Genomic DNA, 25,140 nt, shown 5'->3' with positions numbered 1-25,140 from the left:
AGGTTTCATAAAGGGAAAAAAGTAAGTTAAGGTATGAGGCATGAGAATACTTGCGATTTCACAAAGCCAGCTCAGAATGGGTTGGACAGTGTATTACTTGACTTTAAAAAAGAAAAAAAAAAGATGGTTTTCACGAAACATGACAGAATGGCACTCTCTGACCCTAAGGGCTTTACCTTTTGATGGTTCCCCCCCTTTAGGAGGAGATGACCTATACCTACCTTGGGCCCAATAGCATCTGTTTTTGAGGCTCCCATCTGGACTGAGAAGGCCTGGCCCAGGGCTGCTGGTGGGCATTTGCAGGAGCGACCCACCACTATGGCCTCTTGAGTGCTGTGATTGAGTGAAAGTCCCAGGGGAACCACCGGGGATGGTGGCTGTGCTGTGTCTGCAGTGCTCCGAGAAAGGGGTGGGCCTTCAAGGAATGTCTAATTCTCCTAAACCTTTGTTTTCTCATCAGGAGGAGGGATGGGTGCCTCAGAACCCCAGCGAGGATTAAAGCGATTAACATGGGGTTTCTGGGAAGTGCACTTGGTAAATACCAGTTTCTTCATCCCTTTCTTTGAGAGTAGACGGCAGGTCTCCCTCAGTCTCTTTTACGGAATCCCATGCACCAACGAGACCTTCCCTTGAGGCCACCGATCCTAGAAAAACAGGCTGAAACTGATCAAGTTCCAAAGTGCGTTGAAATTCGAACTCAACATTCAGTCTCGGTGTTTTTCTTCAGAACTCTCTGGACACACCGTACTTGGTGCTCAAAGGTGGTCAGAACAACTTCTGGGAACTCTAACTACTGGAGCATCTCTAAGTGGCTTTCTAGCCTTGGTGGCATGAAAAGGCATGGGACAATTTCCTTGCATCGTCTTGTCCCACGACCATCCACATAACTCCCAGATCCATAAAAGCAAGACTTGCAAACCCAGCTGGTGCCACACAGAGGATGCTGTTTATTCCTCGGTGTCCCTCTGTGGTTTGTGGCATCTCTGTACACCTCACTTTGGAGAGCAATGTCATTCTTGTGTATCTTGGCCTGGAAGGAGAGGCGTGCCTTCAGCTCTCTGATGGAAGCAGTGGGCCGGCCAGTCTTCACGGCTGTGTTGATGCGTCATGTGATGCATTCCTGCTCGAGGCACCTGTAATATGGCTCGCTGCCCTTACCTAGTGATCCTTTCATCCTCTTTCCTGCTCCAGGTCACCCAGGGCAATTTTTTTTTTTCCTACACAGGGAAATTCTTTACCCGCCAGCCCTCTGTGGACAAATAAACCAATGATAGTAGCAGAATTTAGGGTGAACGTGGGACAGGGCAACTGAAAATCCTTCCCTCCTGTGCTGACCTTCCATAAGTGGGGAGGGCTCTTTTCACAGCCAGCAGGTGTCAGTTTCAAGGAAGTGCTCCCAGAGCCATGAGAGGAAGGCCCAGTGCTCTCAGTGAAGGAGGGGACTTGCATGGGGCCAGGAACCTCTGTGCAATAGATGCAATGACCAATGACATCCTGGGTGCCCTGGGTTGAACCAGGGCTGATAATCGGCTGGTGTGCCAAGGGCACAGGCAGCATCTATTCAACTGGTCGGCGTCCTGATATCCTCGTTGTTAAATCTTTTTATGATCACGCCCACATTGTGTTCACATGACTCCTGAGTGGAGGCAGGCACCAGCATCGGGTGATATGGAAGGTTCTGGTTGCTCAGGCCAGCAGAGGCAGTTTCAGCACCAAGACCCCACAGTGAGCTCCATTTGGATAGAAGGCAAGGAAGGCCCAGTAACTCTGATCTCAAGAACTCCGGTGAGTAGGGTTTTTTCCCCACGCCTACAGATGCCACTCCAGAGACCTTAGGAAAGGCATATGTTGTCCCGCCAGGATTGCCAACTAGACTAAGGGCCCCAAACAGCTTGCCGAGGGGGAGCAGGCAGCAGGGTTCAGCAAAGAGGGGCTGCTGAGCCGTAGCCCCAGCTGGTGTAACTGGAGGAGTTCAGCACGCGCCCGGAGAGGGCTGGGAAGTCAGCTGATGCTGTGTTAGCTGCTCAAATCGGGGTTTATCTCGGATTTTCTAGTGCCTCTTGTGACACGAACGGCCTTGGGCACACAGTGAAGTGGGCTGGCTCAGCATCTCATTCCCACAGGCCCCGTGCCCCGCTATCCTTAGCGCCTCCCCTGCCAGCCGGCCCTGCTCCCCAACAACGGAAACCATCTTCTCTGCCTCATAGCACCCCTTTCTCACTGGAACAGCTGAGGAAGCTTTCTAAAAGGCCCCTTGTCCTCCGCACCTCTCCCCTCTCGCACCTCTCCCAGCTCAATCCCACCTCCCTGAACCACTGCTATTTTATGAGGACCCTAGAAAAAGCAGTGCCCTAACCCAAGGGGGTACAAACCATCTTGTGGTGGAAAAATTCCCTGGTAGCTACCAAAATTCTTTTTTTTTTTTTGGCTAGAGGAGTAAAAAGCATGCTGTATTAACCTCTGCCCTGTGTTTATTGCCCCAGATAACACTGGCAAGGCCTGAACGAGGAGCTTTGGTTGCCCTTGAAGTCATTTCTAGCCTGTTCTGCATGGTGGCATCATTAGATCAGGGAAGGAAGCTGGGCGCAGAAGCTGTTTCCCCTAAGCCTCTCAGAGAGTGGAACTGGACGGAGAGAGGGAGGGTGTGAGGTGTGTGCTTAGCAGTTTTACAGCTGGGGGTGGGGGGAGCGGTGTGGTGAGGAGACTGGGGGCCGCGGAGCCCGAAGGTCCAGCAGGCTTCTGTGCATGTTGGCTGGTGCAGGTTTTGTGCTGGTTTCCGAGAACTATAAGAGCGAGTTCCTCCCTCTAACTTTTGCATTGTGTCATATGGGTTTATATAGGGCACCTGGGGGGCTCAGTCGGTTGAGCATCCAACTTAAGCTCTGGTCATGATCTTGCAGTTCATGGGTTTGCGCCCCACGTCAGGCTCTGTGCTGACAGCTCAGGGCCTGGAGTCTGCTTCGAATTCTGTGTCTCCTTCTCTCTCTGCCCCTCTCCTACTCACACTCTGTCTCTCAAAGATAAATAAATGTAAAAAAATAAATAAATAAGTTCCTGGTATAAAATTTAGAAATTGACAGAAAAACTTAAGAAAGGAATGAAGCTATAACAGCACAGAAATTTAATAATGATACAAACAGCCACGAAGCTGTGATAAGCAAAGTTATCTGGGTGTTTTCACAGTTCTGGAGGGCAGCGATTGTGAGCTAGGCCTTCTTTCCAACCCCTCCTCCCCAGAAGACCGCTGCAGTACCATAAGCCCTTGACAGTGATTGTGGCAGAGAAAGACATAAAGAGTGCTAAGGATGGCCCCTCACTCTCCAGGGGCAGTGCTTCTGGGGGCTACTGTGTCCGATCCAATCCATTTCCATCTAAGAGTGGGCTTTTAAAAATATGATCCGTGGGCAGAAATTCTGCTGGTGTAGATTTCTCAGGAACCACTCCATGGATCTGTAGAATTTAAAGAAAGAAAAGAACCACATCAATGCAACTCTCATCCTGGGCATCCCCCCCTTGCTCCTGGTACCTGTTTCTTGCCTGAGGTGAGGCTATGCAGAGGGGCTCTCCTACCTGGTCCTGAGGTCTGGGGAGCTCTGCTGCCCACCCAGACCCGAGCCTAGGTGCCTGAGCCCCCCCTGTGCCCCGTGCCACGGGAGCCAAGGGACACATCCTGCCTGATGCAAGAGCAGGCTGGTTGGGGTGCCTGGGTGGTTCAGCTGTGCTGACAGCTCAGAGCCTGGACCCTGCTTCGGATTCTGGGTCTCCCTCTCTTTCTGCCCCTCTCCCACTTGCACTCTGTCTCTGTCTCTCTCTCAAAAATAAATAAACGTTAAAAAAAATAATAGTAAAATAATAATAATAAAAAAGCAAGCTGGCAAGGCTGGATGGTGATGAGATGGAGCTCCCCAGAGCACCACACTGACATAAAATCTAACTCAGCTAAAATTTCATTGTGGTAGGTTCCTCGCTTGTACGAGTTATCAGCATGAGAGAGATGACGACAGGAGCCCCAGCTTTCCTCTTCAGAGGCATCATGTTTATGGATCGTGATGGGAAGGGAGCCTAATTCGGAAACTCTCCTTTGAAAGTCCCAAATTTTTCTGTCTCTCTCCTCTTTTTTTTTTTAAATTAATTAATTAATTTTTTTGAGAGAGAACAAGAATGAGTGGGGGAGAGGCAGAGAGAGAGGGAGACAGTGAATCCCAAGCAGGCTCCACACCATCAATGCAGAGCCTGATGTGGGGCTCGAACTCATGTACCGTGAGATTGTGACCCGAGCCGAGGTCACACGCTTAGCCGACTGGGCCCCCCAGGCGCCCCCCTCTCTCTCTGCTTCTGATGCCTGAACTAGCTTGACGCATGCAGCTGTCTCCTCTTTGCCACTGACTTGCCCGTAAGAATCAGACTGCAAACAAGCAAGCCAGCAACCAGTGGCCCCAAGGCAGTGCCAAAGTCTGTGACCCTGCTCGCTGAGCTCGTGAGTCCACCACACCCTGCGGGCCTGGCCCGGCAGGCCCCTTGTCCACCTCGCCTGGCACTTCACATCCCTGCAGGGGAGGCCAGGCCGTGGGAACCGAGGACATCTGAATCCTGTGGTCTTGCTGCTTTATCCGCATATCTCCTTTCCCCGCGGGCTTCCTCCTCTTCCCTTGCTCCACACCTTGTCCTTCGCAAACATTTTTACCCTTCTTCCTTCATCTACCAAAGGAGGGACACTATACACGTGCACACACAGGAAGTATTTGGGGATTGCATTTATTGAGATTTATGGGTCGTTGCAGAAATTGCTTCTCCCTCCTCCATTCTGCATTTTACCAACTTGCAAGATAAACCGAAGGCAGATGTCTGAGTCCATGAACTACAAGATTCTAAATTGGAATTCTTGACTTTCCTTTTAAAAGCACCCAAAGAAGTCTCCCATGCCCCCTTCTCAGGCAGTCCTCTGGCAGGAACCCTTCTGTCCTCCCCACTCCCATCCCCTGCTGAGTTTCCACACCTCACCCCTTCCTCCCCAGGAAGGACTACATGGTGAGGCTCCCTTCCACCCAAGCTTCTGGCTCCAGCAGAATCCCCAGCACCCTGTTTCTTCATGGATCTGCCCCCAACACACCAGTGAGTACCTTTCCTGAAGCCACTCATCTTTGTTACTGGTCTGTCCCCGCTGGAAGAACAAGTCCCACAGGCTCAGGCTCACAGCCTGCTTCCCCTCATAGATGCTAACTTGGTTTCTGCCAAGCTTCTAGGGGACCTTGCCCTGGTGAGCAGGTTGGGTAAACGAGTTGCCCCCTTTTTTTTTTTTTGACATTCCCAAGTTTCAAGCATGGCCCTTCCCCAGCTCTAGTCGTTCCAAGGCAAAGAGCCCCAACAGTTTGACGTGGTCCTCGTGGTACAAACTCCCCACCTCTGATCACCTTGGAGCTATCGATCCAGCCTGGCCTGGTGACACTATCGGAACTGCATCTGAAGAGGAAAAGCTCTGTGCCACCAGCCCTGCAGAATCACTCACCACCTTTAGACCGGCCGCCGGGCGTACTTGCGACGATGTAGCTCATCCACTTGCTCCAGGTACCAGGTGCCTGGGAACAGGCTGCTTATGTCACCAGGTGGTGAGAAATTCACTGTGGAGGGAGCAGAAGCAATGCTTAGGGAAGGCTGCATGGGGGTGGGGAAGAGACAATAGTCTGGGGATGCCTTCACGGTGAAGCTGTCCTGGCTGTGCTGCAAGGGGCTGTGAGGCCACCTGTTACCTCCCCCCCGACAGAGCCCGGGACCAGCCCAAGAACCAGAAGCAGCCATCTTGAATCTAGTATTTGGCTTGCCTATTAGAACTTTTCCTCAAGGAGTATGACCTTTCCCTACAGTAAACTCACCCTTCCTCTATTGAAGTCCTCATCATGTCCTTTTGTCAATGCTATCTGGCTTGAGGTATGTGTGCCTTTGAGCTTCCTGGCTTCTAACAGACACTTCCTTCCTAGCCCTAAATTCTCTGGATCTGATGCATTGTAGTATTTCTGTTCTTTGTCCGTCAGCATTCATCTTGGGTCCTGTTTTTATTTTGTTTTTCTTCTTTATTCTAACATGTCCCCTGTTGCAGACATGCAGACTACTAGGTCTAAAGTTTTCCAGAACGTTCCCATTTCTGTGAATTCTGTGTCCTTTTCATATCACACTGCAAGCCATGTGTCCCAAGTCTTTGAGAAAATATGTTTTGTTCTGGTACTGGTTTTAAAACCACTGCCTGGGTGGCTAGTCGGTTAAGCATCTGACTTCGGCTCAGGTCATGATCTCATGGCTCATGAGTTCAAGCCCATATTGGGCTCTGTGCTGACAGCTCAGAGCCTGGAGCCTGCCTGGGTCTCCCTCACTCGCTGCCCCTCCCCTGCTCGTGTTCTGAGTCTCTCTCTCTCAAAAATAAACATTAAAAAAATTGTTTTAAAACACCATCTGGTCTTTCCAGTTGTAACTTTAGCTTTTGTCTTTTTTTCCTTTGTTGCTTTTTTGGGGGGAGGGCAATACTTTTTTTTTAATGTTTCTTAAGGAAAGGGGGCAGGTAGGCAGAGATAGTAATATCTGTTGATAGCTTATTTATATACATTAATTCATTTAATCAATTGGCAATCCTGCAAAGCTGGTAATGACTTTAGAATGAGACAACTGAGTAAGATTTCAATAGTTTCCCCAAAGATAAAGAGCTGATGTTTGTCATAGGTCAGTTTAGATTGGAATATCCAGCTCCAAAGTCTGGGTTCTTTCACCTGTTACACAGATAGCAGTTTTCAAGACCACGCATCTAGTATCCTTGGGACTACACTGTCCCGTATCCTGTTTTGAGTAGGTAGCTACAGTCTATCCTGGGAAGTTACATGCTGCCTCCCCCCTCTTCTCTACTCTGCTAAATGCTTCCCCACTCAATTCTTGCATCCTTGGACATAACAGGTTTTCTCCCCATCATATCATAGACATATTTGCACTGGCCCGCTGTAGTCCAGACTTCCGATGAATCCCCAGCTCTCTGCCCCTGGCGTGGAATCTGAGAACAAAAATCCCTCTCTTTCTCTTCCTGCCCTTTTTCTTACCCTTATGGTAGAATTGTTCTCTTTGGTCCATTATTTCTGTGAACTCCTCGGGAGACATACGCTTCCGGGAGGCGAGGCGTTTTGGCAGGTCTGAGACACTGGACACCAGCTTCTCCAGGGGGGATCCTGGGAGACAGTGGCCAGACTGTTAAATCTACTTCACGGTCATTATCACTGCTGCTGACCATGAGTCCGATAGACAGCGAGGTTCTGTGAAAGTTCAGACCCTGAAGGAAAGTGCTGTGTGGGGCTTAGCATGTCAAGAAATGATAAAGGTCAGCAAACATAATGTTAGCAAAACATACAAGCAAACACACTCATCCAGTCAAGGTATGTCCCACACAGTGCTTACGTGTGCACCCCTGATCACATCTGACGTAAAATAATCAGCAAATATTTATTTATTGGATATCTCAAACCCACCAACTTTCCTTTAACCGGTTGTGACAAATGACCATTGATTATTTCTTGCCTCGTCTATTTGCTGGAATGACCTGACTTGTTCCCCTGTTTTTGCCTTTGTTTCTCTTCAGTCTAGTCCAAGTAGGAGCCAGGCAAATGCTTCAACTACATAAGTTAGACAAACTTACTCCATTGCTTAAATCCCTTCAGGGAGTTCCTTGGCTTTTAATCACAACATCATCTGTCAAGATAGGAGCCTCAGTAGTGATGAGGCAGAGCGTGGTTTCTTTTACCAGATGAATCTTACCAGAAGTGCCTGATAGAACTCACCTGGAGAAGCATCCTGGGACACTCGAAATGAAAAAAAACTCGCTGCCAAGCCAGAGCCGTAAGAGAAGGCCCCAATCCTGGAGCCAGCCAAGTCTTGGGCAGAGTGCCTGCAGGGAAAGAAATCAAAACCCCAGAAACATATTGGCATTATACTCTGCACTTCAAATAAGCCAACCTATCGGCCCAATCTAGTCAACCTCTTGCAAGTAGAAATGGGCTCCAGGCTCTCTACGCAAATAGGGACTTTTGGAAGACCCTGGGGATAGGCCCAGAGAGAAGAAAATCTGCCAGGAGGAGAGCAACTAAAATCCAAGCTACCGAAGGCACAATGAGCATAACGGAATTTGGGGGTATGAAAGGGGCTCCTTCTCACCTATGAGGACAAGATGAATTCAGTGAACTCGAAGTTTGGAGGTCAGACCAATTCAAGGCTTCCATGTTTGCTGGTAATGTTTCACCACATGTAACTTTTTTATCATCCCCTCATCAGTAATAATTTGATCGAGTTCATATATATATATATATATACATACATATATATATCTTATGTTATATACAGGTACTATAGTACAGGTATCACCTTATAAAACCCACAAAATAGAATATCAACAGAAATACCAAATAACATCTGAGCACTTGCTGAACACTACTGTTTCAATTCTTAAAAAAAAATTTTTTTAATGTTTATTTATTTTTGAGAGAGAGACAGAGTACAAGCGGGGGAGGGGCAGAGAGAGAGGGAGACACAAAATCCGAAGCCGGCTCCAGGCTCTGAGCTGTCAGCACAGAGCCCGACATGGGGCTCAAACTCATGGACCATGAGATCATCACCTGAGCCAAAGTCAGAAGCTTAACCGACTAAGCCATCGAGGTGCCCTTAATTCTTTTAGACATTTAACACTCATCAAAACCCAAAAAGGTAGGTATTATTAGTGTACACATTTTATAGATGGGGAAAGTGAGGCACACAGAGGTTAAGTATTTTTCCAAGGTCAAAGCTGATAAGTGGTATTTGAACCTAGGTTGCAGGTTCTACAGCTTGACTCTTAACCACCAGTTAAGTGCTCTCTAACTCAGTGGAGTGCTGTGTACTCTCTTCCTAAGTACAGAGACTTCAAATGGATGGGATAAAAACATGCACAAAAGTGCTCCTGTATACTTGCTGCATCCGGGCAGGTCTTGCACATCCCTTGACATCATACAACATCACATTGGAGACCATTGTTTAATACCGATAGTAAAGCTGCCTATACATATACTTTTGAAACAAGTTTCTTTCATTTTCTCTCCTTCTTTCTTTCCTTCCTTACAAATTTCTGAACTAGAAGAGGAACCAAACTTGGTTGACCCCTCTGACCGTGGGTTGGGAGGGAGATGGTGGGACCAGACACAGTACTCACTGGGACAGAAGGGAAGCCAAGCATCCATACAGCGATGAGGTGTATGTATTCCCGTTGTGCGTGGAGAGGTAAAGGGAGGCCTTGGTTTTCTTGTTGAACATGTCCAGAGAGGCCTTTTGAAGTGCCTTATCCAGGTCCTTGTTGGTGTAGGTGTCTTCCAGCTTTAGCCCCCTGGGAGGCGGCCAGAAAAACAGGCCAGGTGAGACAGCATAAGAGGGGAGGAAAGTAACAGCTTCTGGAAAGAAGACTTTGGGGCACGTGTTTTTATTATAAAATATTAGGAAATACAGACAAGCACAAAGAAAAACGATGTCACTAAGAGTCCTACCATTCAGAGAGAGCACTTAGGTCATACTGTTCTTGCGGAATACATCCTGCTTTCATAGAGTTAAGTGGAAAATAAAATCATGCTATGCATTCTACTCATCATGCTTCCCTGGCTAATTTTTCCTATGACATTAAATCATCTTCCATAACATTATTTTTAAAGGCTGCAGAATGAGTCATGGTACAACATGCCCTACCTTAACTACTCTCCCCACGCCTGTCCCCCAGTGAAAACACTACAGCAAAGAGCTACCTGTTCCCTTCAACGTGTGGATTTACTGAACCAAAAGGTGTGCACCTCTTCAAGGCCTTTGCTTCGTGTTTTCCTATTTCTCCCCAATGTCCTTGTGTCAGTTGACACGTCCATGGTTGCCTGTCTTCCCAGAGCCTTGTCACTTCTGGGTGTTCAAATTTTAAAACAGCTATGTAAGGAAAATGGTAACTCGCTTAGATTCGTTGCCACTGAGTGCACACGTTGAAAAATAGGATCGTGTGCATTTCTTCTTCGAGGAAATTTCTGGTCCATATCTTTTTCTCCGTTTTCTATCAGGGTGTTTATCTTATTGTTGATGAGGCTTTCATATATTAAAGACAGTAAACTATTACCTTTGGTGTATATTAGAATTTTGTTTTTCATGGGACAGAAACACTTACTTCTAAGACATGGATCTAAGACATGGGTCTTAGAAGCAGTGTTTGTGCTAATTTTGACATTTTAGTTAGTGGTGAGGTTAGTAGGGGCAGTAGGTTAGCAATAGGGGCAAGTGTTGGTAGAATACACCAAAACTTGAAAAAAAACAGCTACCAAGAATAAAAGGGAATATTTTCTTCCCAGTGGGAACTGTATATTGAAGAGTCTTCTTTTCTAAATGTCTTAGAGTGATGCCTCAATAAATAGTACTCTTCTAAGGGGGTGAGCTAGACTATCTCCATTTCATAGGTGGAGGAAATTGAGGCAACAAGTGAGACATTAAACCAAAGGCAAGTGAGAATGAGGCCTGACGCTCCTGAAGTTGCCATCTCATACTGTGATTATCTGCTTCTAGGTGTTTCTGTAAGATCCTCAAGGCAGGGACCAGGGAGTCACATTCATTTTGGTGTCCTTAGAGTTTACTATGATGCCTGACGCATAGCTGATGTTCATAAAATGTTTTTTTGACTTGGGACACCTGGGTGGCTCCGTTGGTTAAGTTTTGGACTTCGGCTAGGGTCATGATCTCACGGTTTGTGGGTTCGAGCCCCGAGTCAGGCTCCGTGCTGACAGCTCAGAGCCTGGAGCTGCTTCAGAGTCTGTGTCTCCCTCTCTCTCTGCCCCTCTCCCGCTCATGCTCTGTCTCCCTTTCTCTCAAAAATAAATAAACATTAGAAATTAAAAAAAAAATGTTTCTTGACTGAATGATTTAGCCACACTCCCTTTCCCCTTTTTTTCTTATTCTCTGAAGCTTCTTATAGCCACTTGATCTCGAGGTGCTGGCAAACGCCCTGTGCTCCCTGAGATAAAAGGAGGAGGGCGCTATGCAGACCATTACCCAATAACTCGTGGACTCCGTGTCATTTGTATTGTGTTGGAGGATTGCCCCTTCTCCCCCCATGGCTGCCTAGACGTGCAGAAACCTCCTCTTTCCTCAGCCCTCACGAACGTCTAGGTTCCCCCAAAGAGGACTCACCTGAAGTCCTCCAGCCCCTTATACAGGCTGGTCTTTGTGTTGCTGCTGGCTGACAGGAAGTCATTGAACATCAGGCGAGCCAGAGATTTCTGGACCATCTTGCAGAAGGGCGTGTGAAAGATCATAAACTGTAAGTCATCGAGAGTGAAAGGCCGATCGATGCCAGCTGGAAGAGGAAATGTGAAAGCAAGGATGTGCCATGGCAGATGAGCCATTTAGACCTGTGTCCCGCGACCTAAGTGTGCTGAGGGACTCACAGCCTCCAGCAACCCACATGGGTTTGTTCATTCACTTAACGAGCATTCTGCTAAGCACTTACTTAAAAAGAAAGAAGTGAGAGAAACAAATATTTTCTTCCTCTCTACTGTTGCCAACCTTTCTGACAGATAATTCCTCCAAATCAAACTACTGTTGCATTACTTTCTCTATTTTTCAGAGGAGGAAACAGAGTCTCTAAAATATGAAGCTAGGGCATGTGTCCACGATTACCCATCTTGAAAACGGCTGACTTTGGATTTAGGTTCTGATGTCTCTGACTCTACACCCCAGACTGTCTCTCTCACTCCAAGGAGGAGGGCAATGTGCCCTCTGCCCTTAGGAGTGTTTATAATTTAGTGCTGAGAGTCAAAGCAGCATCAATCAAATTTCGTAGGAGGTTAAGGAGCAAAATTAGAATGCCAAAAGGATTCCGAGCTGGTGAGAGTAATTAGCCAAGAGCGATTTTATAGTGGACGGGAGGTAGAGAGGTCCAGGTGGACTGCTTAACCCGTGGGGTCGGTGGCAGCTGGCATTCCTCTCAGCATGGTGGAAAGGGTCAAGAAGTGGCTCCTTAGGCCACCCCTAGAGCATCCGTGCTCTGGCACTTCTGTACATGCCTTTTCCTACACTGATGCTTGTCTGGGCAGGAGTACGCAGTTAAGAACCCTTGTATTTTCTTTAAAGTAGATTGCTCTGTATTTTTAAGCTGAAGTTTGTTTCTTTTCTGATTACGAAAGCGGTACATGTTTTCTTAGCAGGAAAACTCAGAAACTAAAGGTGAAAATAAAATTAACTTGTAACATTACCATCCAAAGACAAATCACTAATACGTTAGTGTACCAAAAATAGAGGTCAGATTTTTCAACACTAATATGCTAGTGTACCAAAAATAGAGGTCAGATTTTTCAACATCAACCAGACTTTAAGAGGTAGCAAACTACAAATCATGAGTCAAATCACTCCTGGCTTCAACAGAAACAAATCCTAGCCCCAGTAGGAGGTGGTTATTCTGACTCACCACAGTACCTCCCCAGGTGGCTGACACCCACTGGTTTCCTACTGGTGGCTTTGGTTCTGAATTGTTTCTTTTCTTTCATTTAACTTCATACTTGAATTTGGATGGCTTCCAGATGGACTTAACCATAGACCCATTGAAGGGTGTCAAAGGAAGGGTACTTTCACTCTCGATGACTTACAGGGTGTCAAAGGGTGTCAAAGGGATTACATGAAGCAATTCTCTTGAGATCATTTTTGGAGGAGAGAAGAAACCTTGTCTTAAGCTTTTAGGACAAACCCTTGGCCCCATGAAAATAGAGTCCCCATTTTCTACCCTCTGAGCCCCATACCTTGCTTCCACTGGTTCTGGATTTTTTGACGGTATAATGTGTAACATCTGTCCAAGGCCCGTAGGTAGCACTGGATGGAGAGCTTCCCATCCACCATTGGGTACTCTGTAGCCCCATCTGGTTTGTAGAAGTCGTATACGTTCTCCATGTGGGTTCCCCTAAGCCCTGGCAAGGCACACAGAGGGATTCAGGACTGTACAATGCAGTCCCCACAGAGCAGAGAGGATAGGAGAACCATGTGCCAATAATTTCTTGGTCTTCCTCTGTCTCATGCTCAAGCCTGAACCCACTCAACATCCCTCACACATTCAAAGGAAGTTGAACAGATTGTTGCCCTTATAGCATGAGATGTATATTTCCCTTTCCATACCTATACAGGCTTAAAATCTGGAATAGATGCCAAAAGTCTCAAGGGAGAACCTTTCTCCTCATACCCAATTATCTTCTTTCATATTCAGTTGCCAGTCTAGCTCCTTAAGGGTCCTCATCTACAGCATCAATGCCACTCGTTCCATGCATCATTATCCCTATGTGTGATCGTGCAGAAGAGGAAAGCTCACCGATCCCTCTCTTCCCTTCCTCCCTGCCCTTTGCTCCCCAGTACATACAGCCTTTTGAAGGCAAGCAATGTCATCCTCAAATCCATACTTTAGCTCTGCATAGTGAGTATGCCAGTTTGGGATTGGTAGCTATGTATTTGACTATGCCATGCACAGTCTCTTTGTACCACATATCCACAGTTTATCACAGACCTCTCTCGAGGGTCAGAGGGGCCTTGGGTCCAACCAGCATGGCCACGGCTCCAGCCCCACCTGTGGGACGAGCGTTACCACTGGGATAGACTGCAATGTCTCCACAGACCACCATTGCATAGCGACCTGTAATGAGAGACAAGACGTAATTATCATCACTACCAAATCTTGAGTAGATGGGGTGCTTTCTATGACCCAGGCACAATTTTAGGTAATGAAGATAGACCAGTGAACAAAAACAAATATCCCTGCTCTCACAATAAGCCTATATATCAGGTACAGTTATTCCCTCTTTATAGACAAAGAAATTGAGGCCCAAGGAACTTAAGTCACTTGGCCAAGGCACACAGCTAATAGATAGTATGATAAGGATTTAGGGTCAGGATTCCAACACAAATTCATTGAAACCCAAGAACCTTCTTTTAAGAATTCGAATAACTCCCAACTCCATCCCCAACAACAAAAATATTGTTTTATATATAGTTTATATATAGTTTGGAAACTATAAAAAAAGTATTTAGAAGCTGTTAAAGAAAAGATTAATAAATTTGGCTATCTAAAAATTCAAACTTTTTATCAGAAACAAGCTCAGACAGGGGTGCTTGGGTGGCTTAGTTGGTTGGGTGTCCGACTTCGGCTTAGGTCATGATGTCACGGTCCGTGAGTTTGAGCCCTGCATCAGGCTCTATGCTGACAGCTGAGCCTGGAGCCTGTTTCAGATTCTGTGTCTCTGTCACTGCCCCCCGCCCATGCTCTGTCTCTGTCTCTCTCAAAAATAAATAAACATTAAAAAAAATAAAAAAAAAGAAACAAGCTCAGACAAACTGGGGACATATTTACAATATTTAAAATCAACAAAAAGCTATTTTCTTTCATTTATAAAAGTCTCATAAAAAAACAAGGTATGTAATAGGAGAATGGCCAATGAACATCCCCAAAAATATTGAAGTTCTCTTATAATGAAAAAAAAGACAAATTCTTATTTTTCCCTATTAAGTTGACAAAGATTAGAAAGTTTGATAATATGTATTGTAAGAATGTACTTTTTAGTACATCTTGAAGAACAGTTTGGCACATTCTATCAAACTTTTATTTATTTATTTTAAAAGTTTATTTATTTATTCTGAGATAGTGTGTATGTGTGCGGGAGAGGGACAGAGAGGGAGAGAGAGAATCCCAAGCAGCCTCTGCTCTGTCAGCGCAGAGCCTGATACAGGGTTCAATCTCACTAACCGTGAGATCATGACCTGAGCTGAAATCAAGAGTCAGAGGTTCAACCGACTGAGCCACCCAGGTGCCCCTCTATTAAACTTTCAAATCAACATATGAAGCAACTCCATTTCTAAGAACTTATTCTTACCACATTATCACAAGCTATTATACAATGTTCATTAAAACATGTTTTTAAGGGCACCTGGGTGGCTCAATCAATCGGTTAAGCAGCTAACTTTGATTTCAGCTCAGGTCATGATCCCAGGGTTGTGGGATTGAGCCCTCCATTGGGTTACACACTGAGCATAGAGCTTGCTTAAGATTCTCTCTCTCTCCCTCTGCCCCTCTCTCTCACTTGCAGGCTCTCTCTTTCTCTCTCTAATTAAAAAATAAAACATTTTTGTATAATTGTAAAAAATACACAGTCTAAAGATCTATCAATATGGGACCAATTAAATAAAGTTTGGCATATTCATCAATAGAATATTGTAAGGCTTTTCAAAGATGAAGTAGACCTTATATATAGTGATATAAAATGACCTCTAAGACATCACGGAGATGAGGAATAATATGTACAATGTTTAAAACTGAATACTTATGTGTATGCTTGGAAGTACATAGAAAAATTCTGGAAGAATATATAGAAACCGTTAGCGTGAAATTCTGGAAAGTGATAATGGGGTGTCGAAAGGGAACTTTTTCTTCACTGTCCACTCTTTTGTGTATGTGTATATTTTTTAATTATAAATTTCAATTACTTTCACTAAAGAAAAAAAAAGAGCAAAAATTGAAGTCTGCTGGACAATCTGAGGCTATACGACTTTTTCCTTCCCTCATACCCTACTGTCTCTCTGGAGTGATTCTGAAATTCCTGGTAAGTCCCAGAACCATCTCTGTCCATCTGAGGGATCCCAGGTGGAACGTTGGCCAGGTCAAAGCAGAAATCCCACCTACACTGATTTTGTCTAGTCTTGGTGGTTGCCATTAGGCTAAAGTTTAAATACGCTTTTGTTTTGATACAAAATGATTCACATCTCAAGTTTTTTTTCCTCCCTCTGACCAAGACATCATGTTAAAGAAGGATGCCCTCCTGTGGAGTATGCTGCCACTCAGCAGAATCTACTCATTTGAAATGACATGCTTGAAGCTTATGATATTCCCGAACAAGGTTCTGAGTTTTGGTTAAAGGTTGGTGAGTGTCCCTTGCCCTTCATTTCTATTCTCCAACTAAATGCTTGACTGGACATATTGGTGATGACAGGAGTAGGGGTTGCTGGACGGGCAATAAGTGCCAAGTAGGAGAAGCATTGTAAGAACATACTTGATGATGTAGGGGCTGGGACATCCCAAGTCAATGGAACCTTTGATGGTGAGGCTACACAGAACAGTCAGAATCAATACTGAATGGATGTGTGAATTGCACTGCCATCCTGTGTGATCAGAGGCAAAGAGTTCAACTCTTGGCCTCTCTTTAAACAAAGAATATTTGATTAGATAAACTTTAAGTTCCCTGCCAACATTAAGACTTTACAATTAATGTTAATTACGGTTTCTACAGTTTTAAACTCTAGTTTCCAACTTAGTAAATATACTAAGTGCCTTGACAGAAATGTTCTTTCACGGCTCTGTGAATCTCTTCTACAGTCTTTTTACCATCCCTGCAAGGCAGGTCACCAAATAAGAACTCTGAGGCTCAAAGTGGTTAAGGGACTTGTCAACAATGATCAACAGAGCTAGGTTTCAAACTCTCAACTTGTTCTGTTTCTCTTGGACATTTTCTTGCTATCACAACAGGTGTTCATCCTCTAATATATCATTGAGGGAAAATATAAGTAAGAGACAGGATAATGTTCGTATGTTAAGCAAAAAACAATTTCCTAGTAACCAGGAAAGGTAGAAAGAGAAGAAATACTCTGTGTACTAGTGTATTCTGTGATTCTCTGGGTCTATTTCTACCAGGGTGTCTTCCCCTTAACATCTAAACTTGTACAAATTTCTGTCTCTCAGAGGCTAAAGAGAAGCTTACAAGAAAGAGGAATATATTGGGTTTGGTTTGGCATCTCACCCCTGCCACACACTATGTGTAAGATATTGGACCCTCCATTTTTTCACCGATAAACTAGGCATCAAAATCACTTCCTAGGCTGTTGGAAGTGAATGGCTATGTACACATGCTACCTAATTAACAGTATAAAGCTATATAAGTCTAAGCATTTATCATCATTGTAGTTGTTGATGACAGCAGCAGCTGTATAAATGAGTTGTCCTTCATTCCCTGATGAAACCACTGGGGAAATGGAGAAACAAAACTAAGGATCCAGCCTTGAACCCAGCTCCTATCTTACACGAGGTCTCAGGCAGCACCTACCATCCCAGGAGCTGGACTCTACCCAGTTGGCAGCATTGAAGAGGGAGGCAGTGCCACCGTAGCAGGCATTGGTGGTATCTATGCCCTCAATGTCAGTGTTGCCCGAATCCTGGAAGAGCTCCATGAGCACTGTTTTGACAGCCTTGGACTTGTCGATGATGGTCTCAGTGCCCACTTCCAGCCTGCCCACAGAGTCCCACGGGAGCTGCGTGTGTTCCATCAGCTGCTGTACCACCGTCAGGCACAGGGAGTTGATGTCCTCCTGGACTGAGCAGAAGCCCATATGGGTTTGGCCCAAGCCCACTGTGTACCTCCCTGCTTCCACATTGTTATATTTCTCCAGGTCTGTTTGGTCCACATATTGGGCTGGGAAATAGACCTCCAAGGCAAGGATCCCCACATTCTCTGGCCAAGTATCTGTTTTGGCCAAGGGGACAGCAGGAACTGTAGAAAACCTGTAGTGGAGATAACAATCAAGATCTTACAAGTGGTCTCCAGCCAGTCTCCTCAAAATATAACACAGCAATTATTTCATCCATTTTTCCTGTATTTTGAAGCTATATTGTCAAATGAATGCAAATTTGAGATGGTTATCTTTCTGTTGAATTGACTCTCTTATCCTTATTAGATGTCCCTCTTTATCTTTGTGATATTTCTTCCATAAGGTCTACTTCTCCTGATGTTAAGAAAGCTGCCTTCTTTTTTTTTTCTATTACTGTTTGCATGGTATATCTTTTGCTGTCCTTTTATACTTTTAACTTCTTAGGGTCTTTATATTCAAAACATATCTCTTCTAAACAGCACATAGTTAGGTCTTTTTTGTTTCTTTTTTAACAAGTCTTATAATATTGATGCTTTAGTTGGAGTAACTATTCCAATTACATTTATTGTGATGACTAATATAGATGGGATTAAATTGATTATCTCACTATTTATTTCCATTTCTCTCATATGGACTTTGTTTCTTCATTTCTTCTTTCCTGTATTCTTTTGGATTAAGCGAGTATTTATTATTATTCCATTTTATCCCCTCTTTTCCGTTTAGCAATGACCTCAGAGAGATTACAATATACATGCTTGGTTTATTGTACTCTAACTTAAATTAATACTTCTACTTTCTGAACAGTGAAAAACCATACTTTAGTTTAACTTCATTTATCCTCTCCCTCCCTTTGAGCTATTATTGTGATATGGTTTACTTCTACACATGTCATAAACCCCATAGGATATAATTTTAAAAATCTATCATTCATTTTTAAAGTGCCCCTCTCATTAACCTCCTTCCTCCTTCTTCTTTCTTTTTACTTCACAAGAACACACTTATTGTTTTTCTACTTTTTAAGGCACTTTGATGCTTGATTCCATCCTCTCTGCTTTTCTTGATTGGGCCTCCCAATATTTACTGAGCACATCCCACACAATGTTCTTGATGCCCAGTAGTGAAGACGACATCCTTTGTGCCCACCAAAAGAGCACAGTCTAATGGAAGAGGCATTTTACAGCTAAATACATAGTGTAAGAAGCAAATGCTGTGAGAATATGGAAGACAGAGAGAATAATTCTAAATGGAACAGAGAGGAAATGGGGAAGGAGACAGTGGAAGAGGGAAGAGATAATCTGTTTCTTTCCTGGACCTACCCACCTTGCTTTAACCCTGACTGCTAATATCCCTGGTGAAATTCTGGAGTTTCTCCTTCCAGCTACAAGTACAGAGCTCACCAGGTCCACCTCCATCTGTTCACACACGAAAGTACCTGAAATCTGGTAAATTTAGTGATATTCTTCCTTTTACAGATGGTCAAATCATGGCATACGTTGGTGAAGTGATGTGCTCAGAGTACCTTCATAGTTACTCATGTGTTAGAAATACCCTGTCCTTTCACCACCTTGGGTGTCACCAAGGCACTCACGAGGGCCACTAGGGTCCTTTGACTCATATCTGGCTACAGAATTCCTGACCATGGTGAGGGACAGGATGGCTCCGCAGGCTTATACATTTAGCTGTATGCCACCAGAACAGTAGCTCAGGTTGAGTGCATTTGTCAATCATCTTGAGGATTCTGGGTTTCTGGTAAACCCCAGTTCTCCCATCAGAAAGGTCACTTTGAAGTGCTGTGAGGCAAAGTGGGTCACAGGATCACAAAACAGTGAGGCAAAGTATAAATGTTCATCCATTTCTGACAAGAGAGGTTTGGAATTTAGTTATCTGCCCTATTTATTTGGTGTTCCTCCCAAATAATTGGAGTTTGTACTATCAAATATTTGTGGAGTGTCTTCCCTAGTACATAGGAGCTAATGGTTAGCCAGCACTGGTCTTGTGCTTGGCTAGCTTTCCCCTCAGACTTGTTTTCATTCTGCCTTCTCTAAGCTCCCTCCCTCCCTCTCTTTCCAATTAGAAATCTCAGCTTTCAAGGAGAGGTTCCAAGAATCAGCCACTTTGTAGCTTTTGTAATGATCTTAGTAGAGAGCTATTTCTGGAAATGGATTCCAGAGATTTGAAGAAAAGTTAACATGTAGAGGCTTCCAGAAACATCAGACCACTGGAGTTAAGAGGGCCCTTTTAATCTTGCATTTTCTCTAGAGCGTAATCACTTTATTTCATTTAAAACTGGTTTGTTTTGAGGAGGTTGCTTGGTTCAAGAATACACATTAAGCTTTTATTTCTTTATTCCATCTCTCCTCCTTCTCTTGTGTTTCAAAATTCACTATTATATGTCAGGCACTGTGCTAGGGAGAGGCTGTAGAGGTAGAGAGGGAAGGCAAAAAACAAGAGGAGGTCAAGATTCTTTTTTTTTTAATTTTTTAAATGTTTTTATTTATCTTTGAGACAGAGAGAGACAGAGCATGAGCAGGGGAGGGGCAGAGAGAGAGGGAGACACAGAATCCGAAGCAGGCTCCAGGCTCTGAGCTGGCAGCACAGAGACCGACGTGGGGCTCGAACTCACAGACCGTGAGATCATGACCCGAGCTGAAGTCGGACAATTAACAGACTGAGCCACCCAGGCGCCCCATGGAGGAGGTCAAGATTCTTGAGGACTTCCTTGACCAGTGGGAGGAATAGACGAAAACATACATATATACACGCATACCTCGACGGAGAGTTAGAATGTGATAAGGGCCTCAAGAGAGATATAGGCAGAATCCCACAGGAGTTTGGAGGAAGCAGAGATTTCTTATGGGTAGAAGGCTCAGGAAACATTTTGTGGAAGAGGCTACATTGGAGATCAACCTTGATGGATGAGTGGAGCTTCTGCTGATGAAGAACTGGAGGGGGGGGACGGTGGGATGGCAGTCACAGTGGAGGGTGACTGAATACAGTCCCCTCCTGTGGAGTGGAGAGTGGAGGGGATTAGGAACACAGCACAGGAGAAAAGCAGGTGGGGACCATCAAGTGGAAGGCACGACTCTTCCTTAACAGGCAGTGAAACATAAGCTAAGATGGGAGCAGTTCTTGGGTTAGATTTTGAGCTGGTGTTGTGGAAGGGACAGAAATACAGAGAGACCCATAAAGAAGATTTTTTTTGTTTGTTTGTTTGGTTGCTTTTTTCAAAGTAGGCTTCATGCCCAGTGCAGAGCCCAATGCAGGGCTTGAAGTCAAGACTCTGAGACCCAGACGTGGGCTGAGATCAAGAGTTGGATGCTTAATGCTCATCCAGGCCACAGAAAATGGGATGAGCTATGAGTACATCAGAAAAAGGAAATGTGAACAAAGATCCCAAGTGTGAACCAAGGATGCCAGAAGGAGAGGCAGGTTGGTTGAGCTCTGAGGTTTGTCTCTTTCTGGGAAGCCCACTGTTGCTTATTAAAACAAGCACACCTAGGACAATCCCTTCCTCACAAATACAAAAACGGGTTAAATGCTGAGCTGGGACATTAGACTTGTCTAAAAAGGGTGGGGGAGAATGTGGACAATGGCAGAGAATCAGTAAGAGAATAAGAAGTTTAAGGAGCATCAGCCCCTACTCTACACATTCATACAGCCAGGTTCCCTGAGTCCCAGGCAAGGGAAGACACTAGATCATAGTCATTTTTCTAAGTATTCATGGAATGCAGTGTGGGAGGAATGGGCTAGTCCCACGGTGCAGTGGGTCCCAAGGTGCCAGCTGTAGTTATTTTACTACCAACGCTGGTAGGCTCCAAGCACATGGGCCAAAGCGGAGGAGTGTTTACGAATAAAAGGTATGTGTGTGTGCTTCTGTGCGCAACACATTGCGCATGCGCGCGCGCGCACACACACACACACACACACACACACACACACTTATCTTTACATCCCATTTCCCCTTCTCATGAAATCAGAGAGCAGTGAAACATGCTTCTGATCCCCAGTCCATTGGGAATCTTGCTGCAGTGATTGAGGCAGCGGGTGTGACTAACATTGCAGTTGGCACAGAATGCTGTGGGTCTTGGCAGGAGCTCAGGGTAAAGGTGGAAACAGTGGTGGAGAAGAGAATGATGGGGCGGGGGGGGGGTCCCCTGGTACTGATATTTCCACTGCTTTGTGCAGCTGGGGGAGTGAAAGATGTCATCTGTGAACAACAGGTATCAGAGGTTCAGGATCCCGGAGCTCTGCAGCTGAGGGACCACCTGTTTAGAGAGAAGGTAGCTGAGACCCTAAGGGGTTAACTTGCCTATCTAAGGCTGTGCACAAGCCTTGCCCACTTTTCACTGGGATTCTACCGAGCTTTTCCTCAAGGCAGGCCCTCTGCCCATCTTTTACTGGTACCACGACCCTTCTCAAAGAGTGGTCTGCACAGTCCCTGGGAACAATGTGACTCACCTTTGGTGGGCTCCTGGAAGAAGGCTAGCAGGTGAGAGGGAGGGTTCCTGCATTGCTTTCTTCACTTGCAAGACCCGCTTCACTGAAGTCAACAGCCGTTGCATTTCCAGAGAAATAAGCAGAAAGCCAGCAATTCACAGTCCTTGGGAGAGTTACCCAGAGGTGCCCCATTAGGCTTTATAGAACTCTGAGATTCCTGCCTCTGGAAGCCCCACCCCTGCTTATCAAGGCTCATTTGGCTTCTAAAACTGGGCCAAAGTTCTCAGAACATGGGCGAGTCGAAGACAAACATCATCTCTCCAACTTGTATGTAGCTGCCCTGAGCCTGGGCATGTGTGGGGGTGGATGGCTCTGATCCCTCCTTTCTCAGCCTTATTTATAGCCAGCCACTTCATGGGGCTGTGATGGTCCTTGCCGCACATCCTGAGGTAACACCACCTGGCCTGTCTTGGACCCTGGCTTCTCATCTGACCTATTCTTGCTTACTGTTCCAGAATGCTCTCTGTGGAGTTAGCAGTTATTATTTTAATATGTTATGCATAATGAGGGGCATCTTTCAAAACCAAAAGGATGAATAATAGTAGTTGGGAGTGGTTGTTGGCACACAGGCAAAGCGCTGGGAGTAGAGCGGATGTGGACTCCGCTCTACCTCTCCTCTCTTTATCATCACTCTTGCATGTGTATAGCTCTACACAATTTTCAAGTCAACTTCAAGAGGTGTTGCCATAGAAGTATGGGACCCCCAAAGGGGCTCCCCAGGAAAAGCCCACTTTACAGATGAGGCCAGTGATATTTAGTCAGATGACACGACTTTCCCCAAGACCTAAGTGACAGATTAGGGACTCAACTGTGCCTTTTGACTCCCGATTCTGGTCTTTCCACTCTACTCTTCTACTTCTCCATAAAAAGGCTCCTGCCATCTGACCTTCCAGTGAATTGTTCCCTCCACCCCTCTCTCATGGCACCAGTCTTTCCCTGTATTTTACAAAGGTCACGCATTCATTCACTGGTTCACTCAGTAAACTTCCCTAACTCGACTCTGTGGAAGGCATGGAGAAGAGCCAGAGTGGTTCTTGTTTTAGGGGAATCAGAGGTGACTTCATTTCCCTACAAACAGAGACCTTCCAGAAGTCTAAGTCTCCTGGGTCTTCCATCATGTTTAGATTCTTGCTTCCATATACCTTGGTGCATTACTGCCCTAACCCGATCTCCCCGCTCACTCTGTCACCCGTGCCCCAACACTCAGCCTTTGGCAAAGTTCTGTCATCAATCAAAATTCTTTATTTCCAATTTCTCTTCTGAAAATGACCTTTGTTTCTTGCTCTGTCTCAACCTACAGCTTTCAAATGGTGGTTGGGCTCTTTGCCAGCCCGGTCATATCCACCCCCCTGCCCCCGTTACTCTAGGTACCACAGTGCTCAGAATAAGGCACATGTCCTCTTGGCTCTGCACTGATACTTCCGGAGAATTTTTCCTCTCCCTCCTCTCAAAAGCCCCACTTTCTTCAAGCCCACACCCTTCCTTCTTGAAGTCAACTGACAATCTTGCTCCACTCCCCTCGTTCATGAGGATTGAACCACATGGATCACTGCCTGCTTGTCCACATCAATTCTCTCAACATTCATGAAGATGTCAGCCTAGGTAATCGACTCCAACTTTTCACTTAAGTTCCCACTTCTATGACATTGTCCTCCACATGCCTTTAGCCCTCCCGCTGTGCACTCATACTCCTGACCATATCAGTACAGCATCCGTATTATGTCCTAAATTTTAATTTCATGGAGCTTAATTTCTAATAACCATATTAGAAACCGTATCTTCCCAGCTCACTTTTAAAGAACCCCCACATTCTTCTCCCACTGGGACCACCATTGGCTCCTCCATCTTTTTCCCATTTATCATACCTCTAAATCACCTCTTTTCTCTCTTTCTGCAGCTCAGATTACCTGTGGTGCATCACCATAAAGAGTCTGTTGCACACACCCCTTGCCATGTACTCTCTCTGTCAGACTGGCCAAGCAAACCATTGACTTTGGTGAAACCCATGCTTGGTCTAATCTATGCCTGTATCTGAGCAGCTAACTATGGCTGAAGAAAAACTCAATATTGTACTGACTCATTAGCTTTACATTTACAATCACACATCTCAGATGGGCTCCCAGCATGCCTCACAATTCCACTACATTTTCCTAGTCCATTGGCTCCCCTACTCCACAGAGCCAGTCACACTTCCTCTTCTGTATGCAACCCCTATCCTCCGCTCATTCTCAGTTGATTACTTTGACCCCTATTTCACTAAGAAAATAGAAACAATAAGAAGAGAACTACCTGACTTCCATCAGCAAAGTCAGCAATCTCCTGCCTTTATACTCAATACTCTGCCTTCCCACTGTTCCTATCTGGAGGGACAGTCCCTGCTCTGGCTTAAGGCTGAAGTATCCACTCATCATTGATTGTATCACTTTTGGTCTATGTGAGGACTGTGGTCCTGCAGTTGTCCCCTCTCTTCCTCCCTATCAATTTCCCTTTCTTATACGTGTATAATCCCATCTTTGAAAACTCCATCTTGACCCTAAATGTCTTACTGAGTGTGCCACCAAATCTATGCTCTATTCTATAACAAAAGCCATTGTCTATTTTCAATGCTTCACATCCTTACTCTCATTCTACCTTTAATCAATCCATTTAAGCTTTTGTTCCCAGAATTCCACTGAAGTTCCTTTTGTCAAGGTCATCAATGACTTCGTTATTGCCAAATCCAATGGTTGGTCCTGAACCTTCAGCTTATAGACTTCTCAGGAGCACACAGCAAGGCTTCTCACTCCCTCTTCCTAGAAATACTCTTTTCATTTGCCTTATAGGACCTGACGTCCCATGTTTTTCCTCCAAATCGCCACCCACTCCTCCTTGCTGCTCTTCCTCTAAATGTTGGAGTGATCCAGGTCACTTCTCTAAGAAAATATTTGGAGCTAAATAGGAACATTAGGCTCTAAGACCAAAATATGCAAATATTCACATAGGATTATGGACACATAACTGACAATTGTAATAACATGGAGGACCAAAATCAGTCAATCTGGTATAAACTTTATTTGGTACACACAACAAAAAAAGCACTATTCTAAGCGTTGGACATACAGGTGGGTGGAATTATTTTCTGTTGGTTAAGGCAGCATGTGCTAAGAAATCACTGTGTACCAGGTACTATGATAGGTACTTTTG

At 45.1% G+C, this 25,140-nt stretch overlaps 1 protein-coding gene across 1 annotated transcript; it reads right to left on the bottom strand.

Moving 5' to 3' along the window:
• Positions 1–3,314: 3,314 nt before the first annotated feature.
• Positions 3,315–22,099, bottom strand: HMGCS2 (3-hydroxy-3-methylglutaryl-CoA synthase 2). The gene is made up of 10 exons (XM_049616478.1): positions 21,919–22,099; positions 17,139–17,593; positions 13,559–13,684; positions 12,807–12,971; positions 11,203–11,368; positions 9,209–9,379; positions 7,809–7,915; positions 7,077–7,202; positions 5,507–5,618; positions 3,315–3,450 (listed from the first exon to the last, which is right to left on the bottom strand). Exons 1-9 carry the CDS (start codon positions 22,020–22,022, stop codon positions 5,512–5,514), a joined length of 1,527 nt encoding a protein of 508 aa, XP_049472435.1. The 5' UTR covers positions 22,023–22,099; the 3' UTR covers positions 3,315–3,450; positions 5,507–5,511.
• Positions 22,100–25,140: the final 3,041 nt, after the last annotated feature.

Source organism: Panthera uncia (assembly GCF_023721935.1).
Source record: "Panthera uncia isolate 11264 chromosome C1 unlocalized genomic scaffold, Puncia_PCG_1.0 HiC_scaffold_4, whole genome shotgun sequence".
NCBI lineage: Eukaryota > Metazoa > Chordata > Mammalia > Carnivora > Felidae > Panthera > Panthera uncia.
The sequence above is the reverse complement of the archived record's forward strand: the minus strand, read 5'-3'. Positions and strand labels throughout refer to the sequence as shown.

Coding starts and splice junctions, on each gene's coding strand:
- HMGCS2 (XM_049616478.1), bottom strand. CDS start 22,022: ATGCAACGGCTGTTGACTTCAGTGAAGCGGGTCTTGCAAGTGAAGAAA. Junction 17,594..21,918: donor CTTCCAGGAGCCCACCAAAG/GTGAGTCACATT, acceptor TCTCCACTACAG/GTTTTCTACAGTTCCTGCTG. Junction 11,369..12,806: donor CCAGAACCAGTGGAAGCAAG/GTATGGGGCTCA, acceptor TTCCTCTTCCAG/CTGGCATCGATCGGCCTTTC.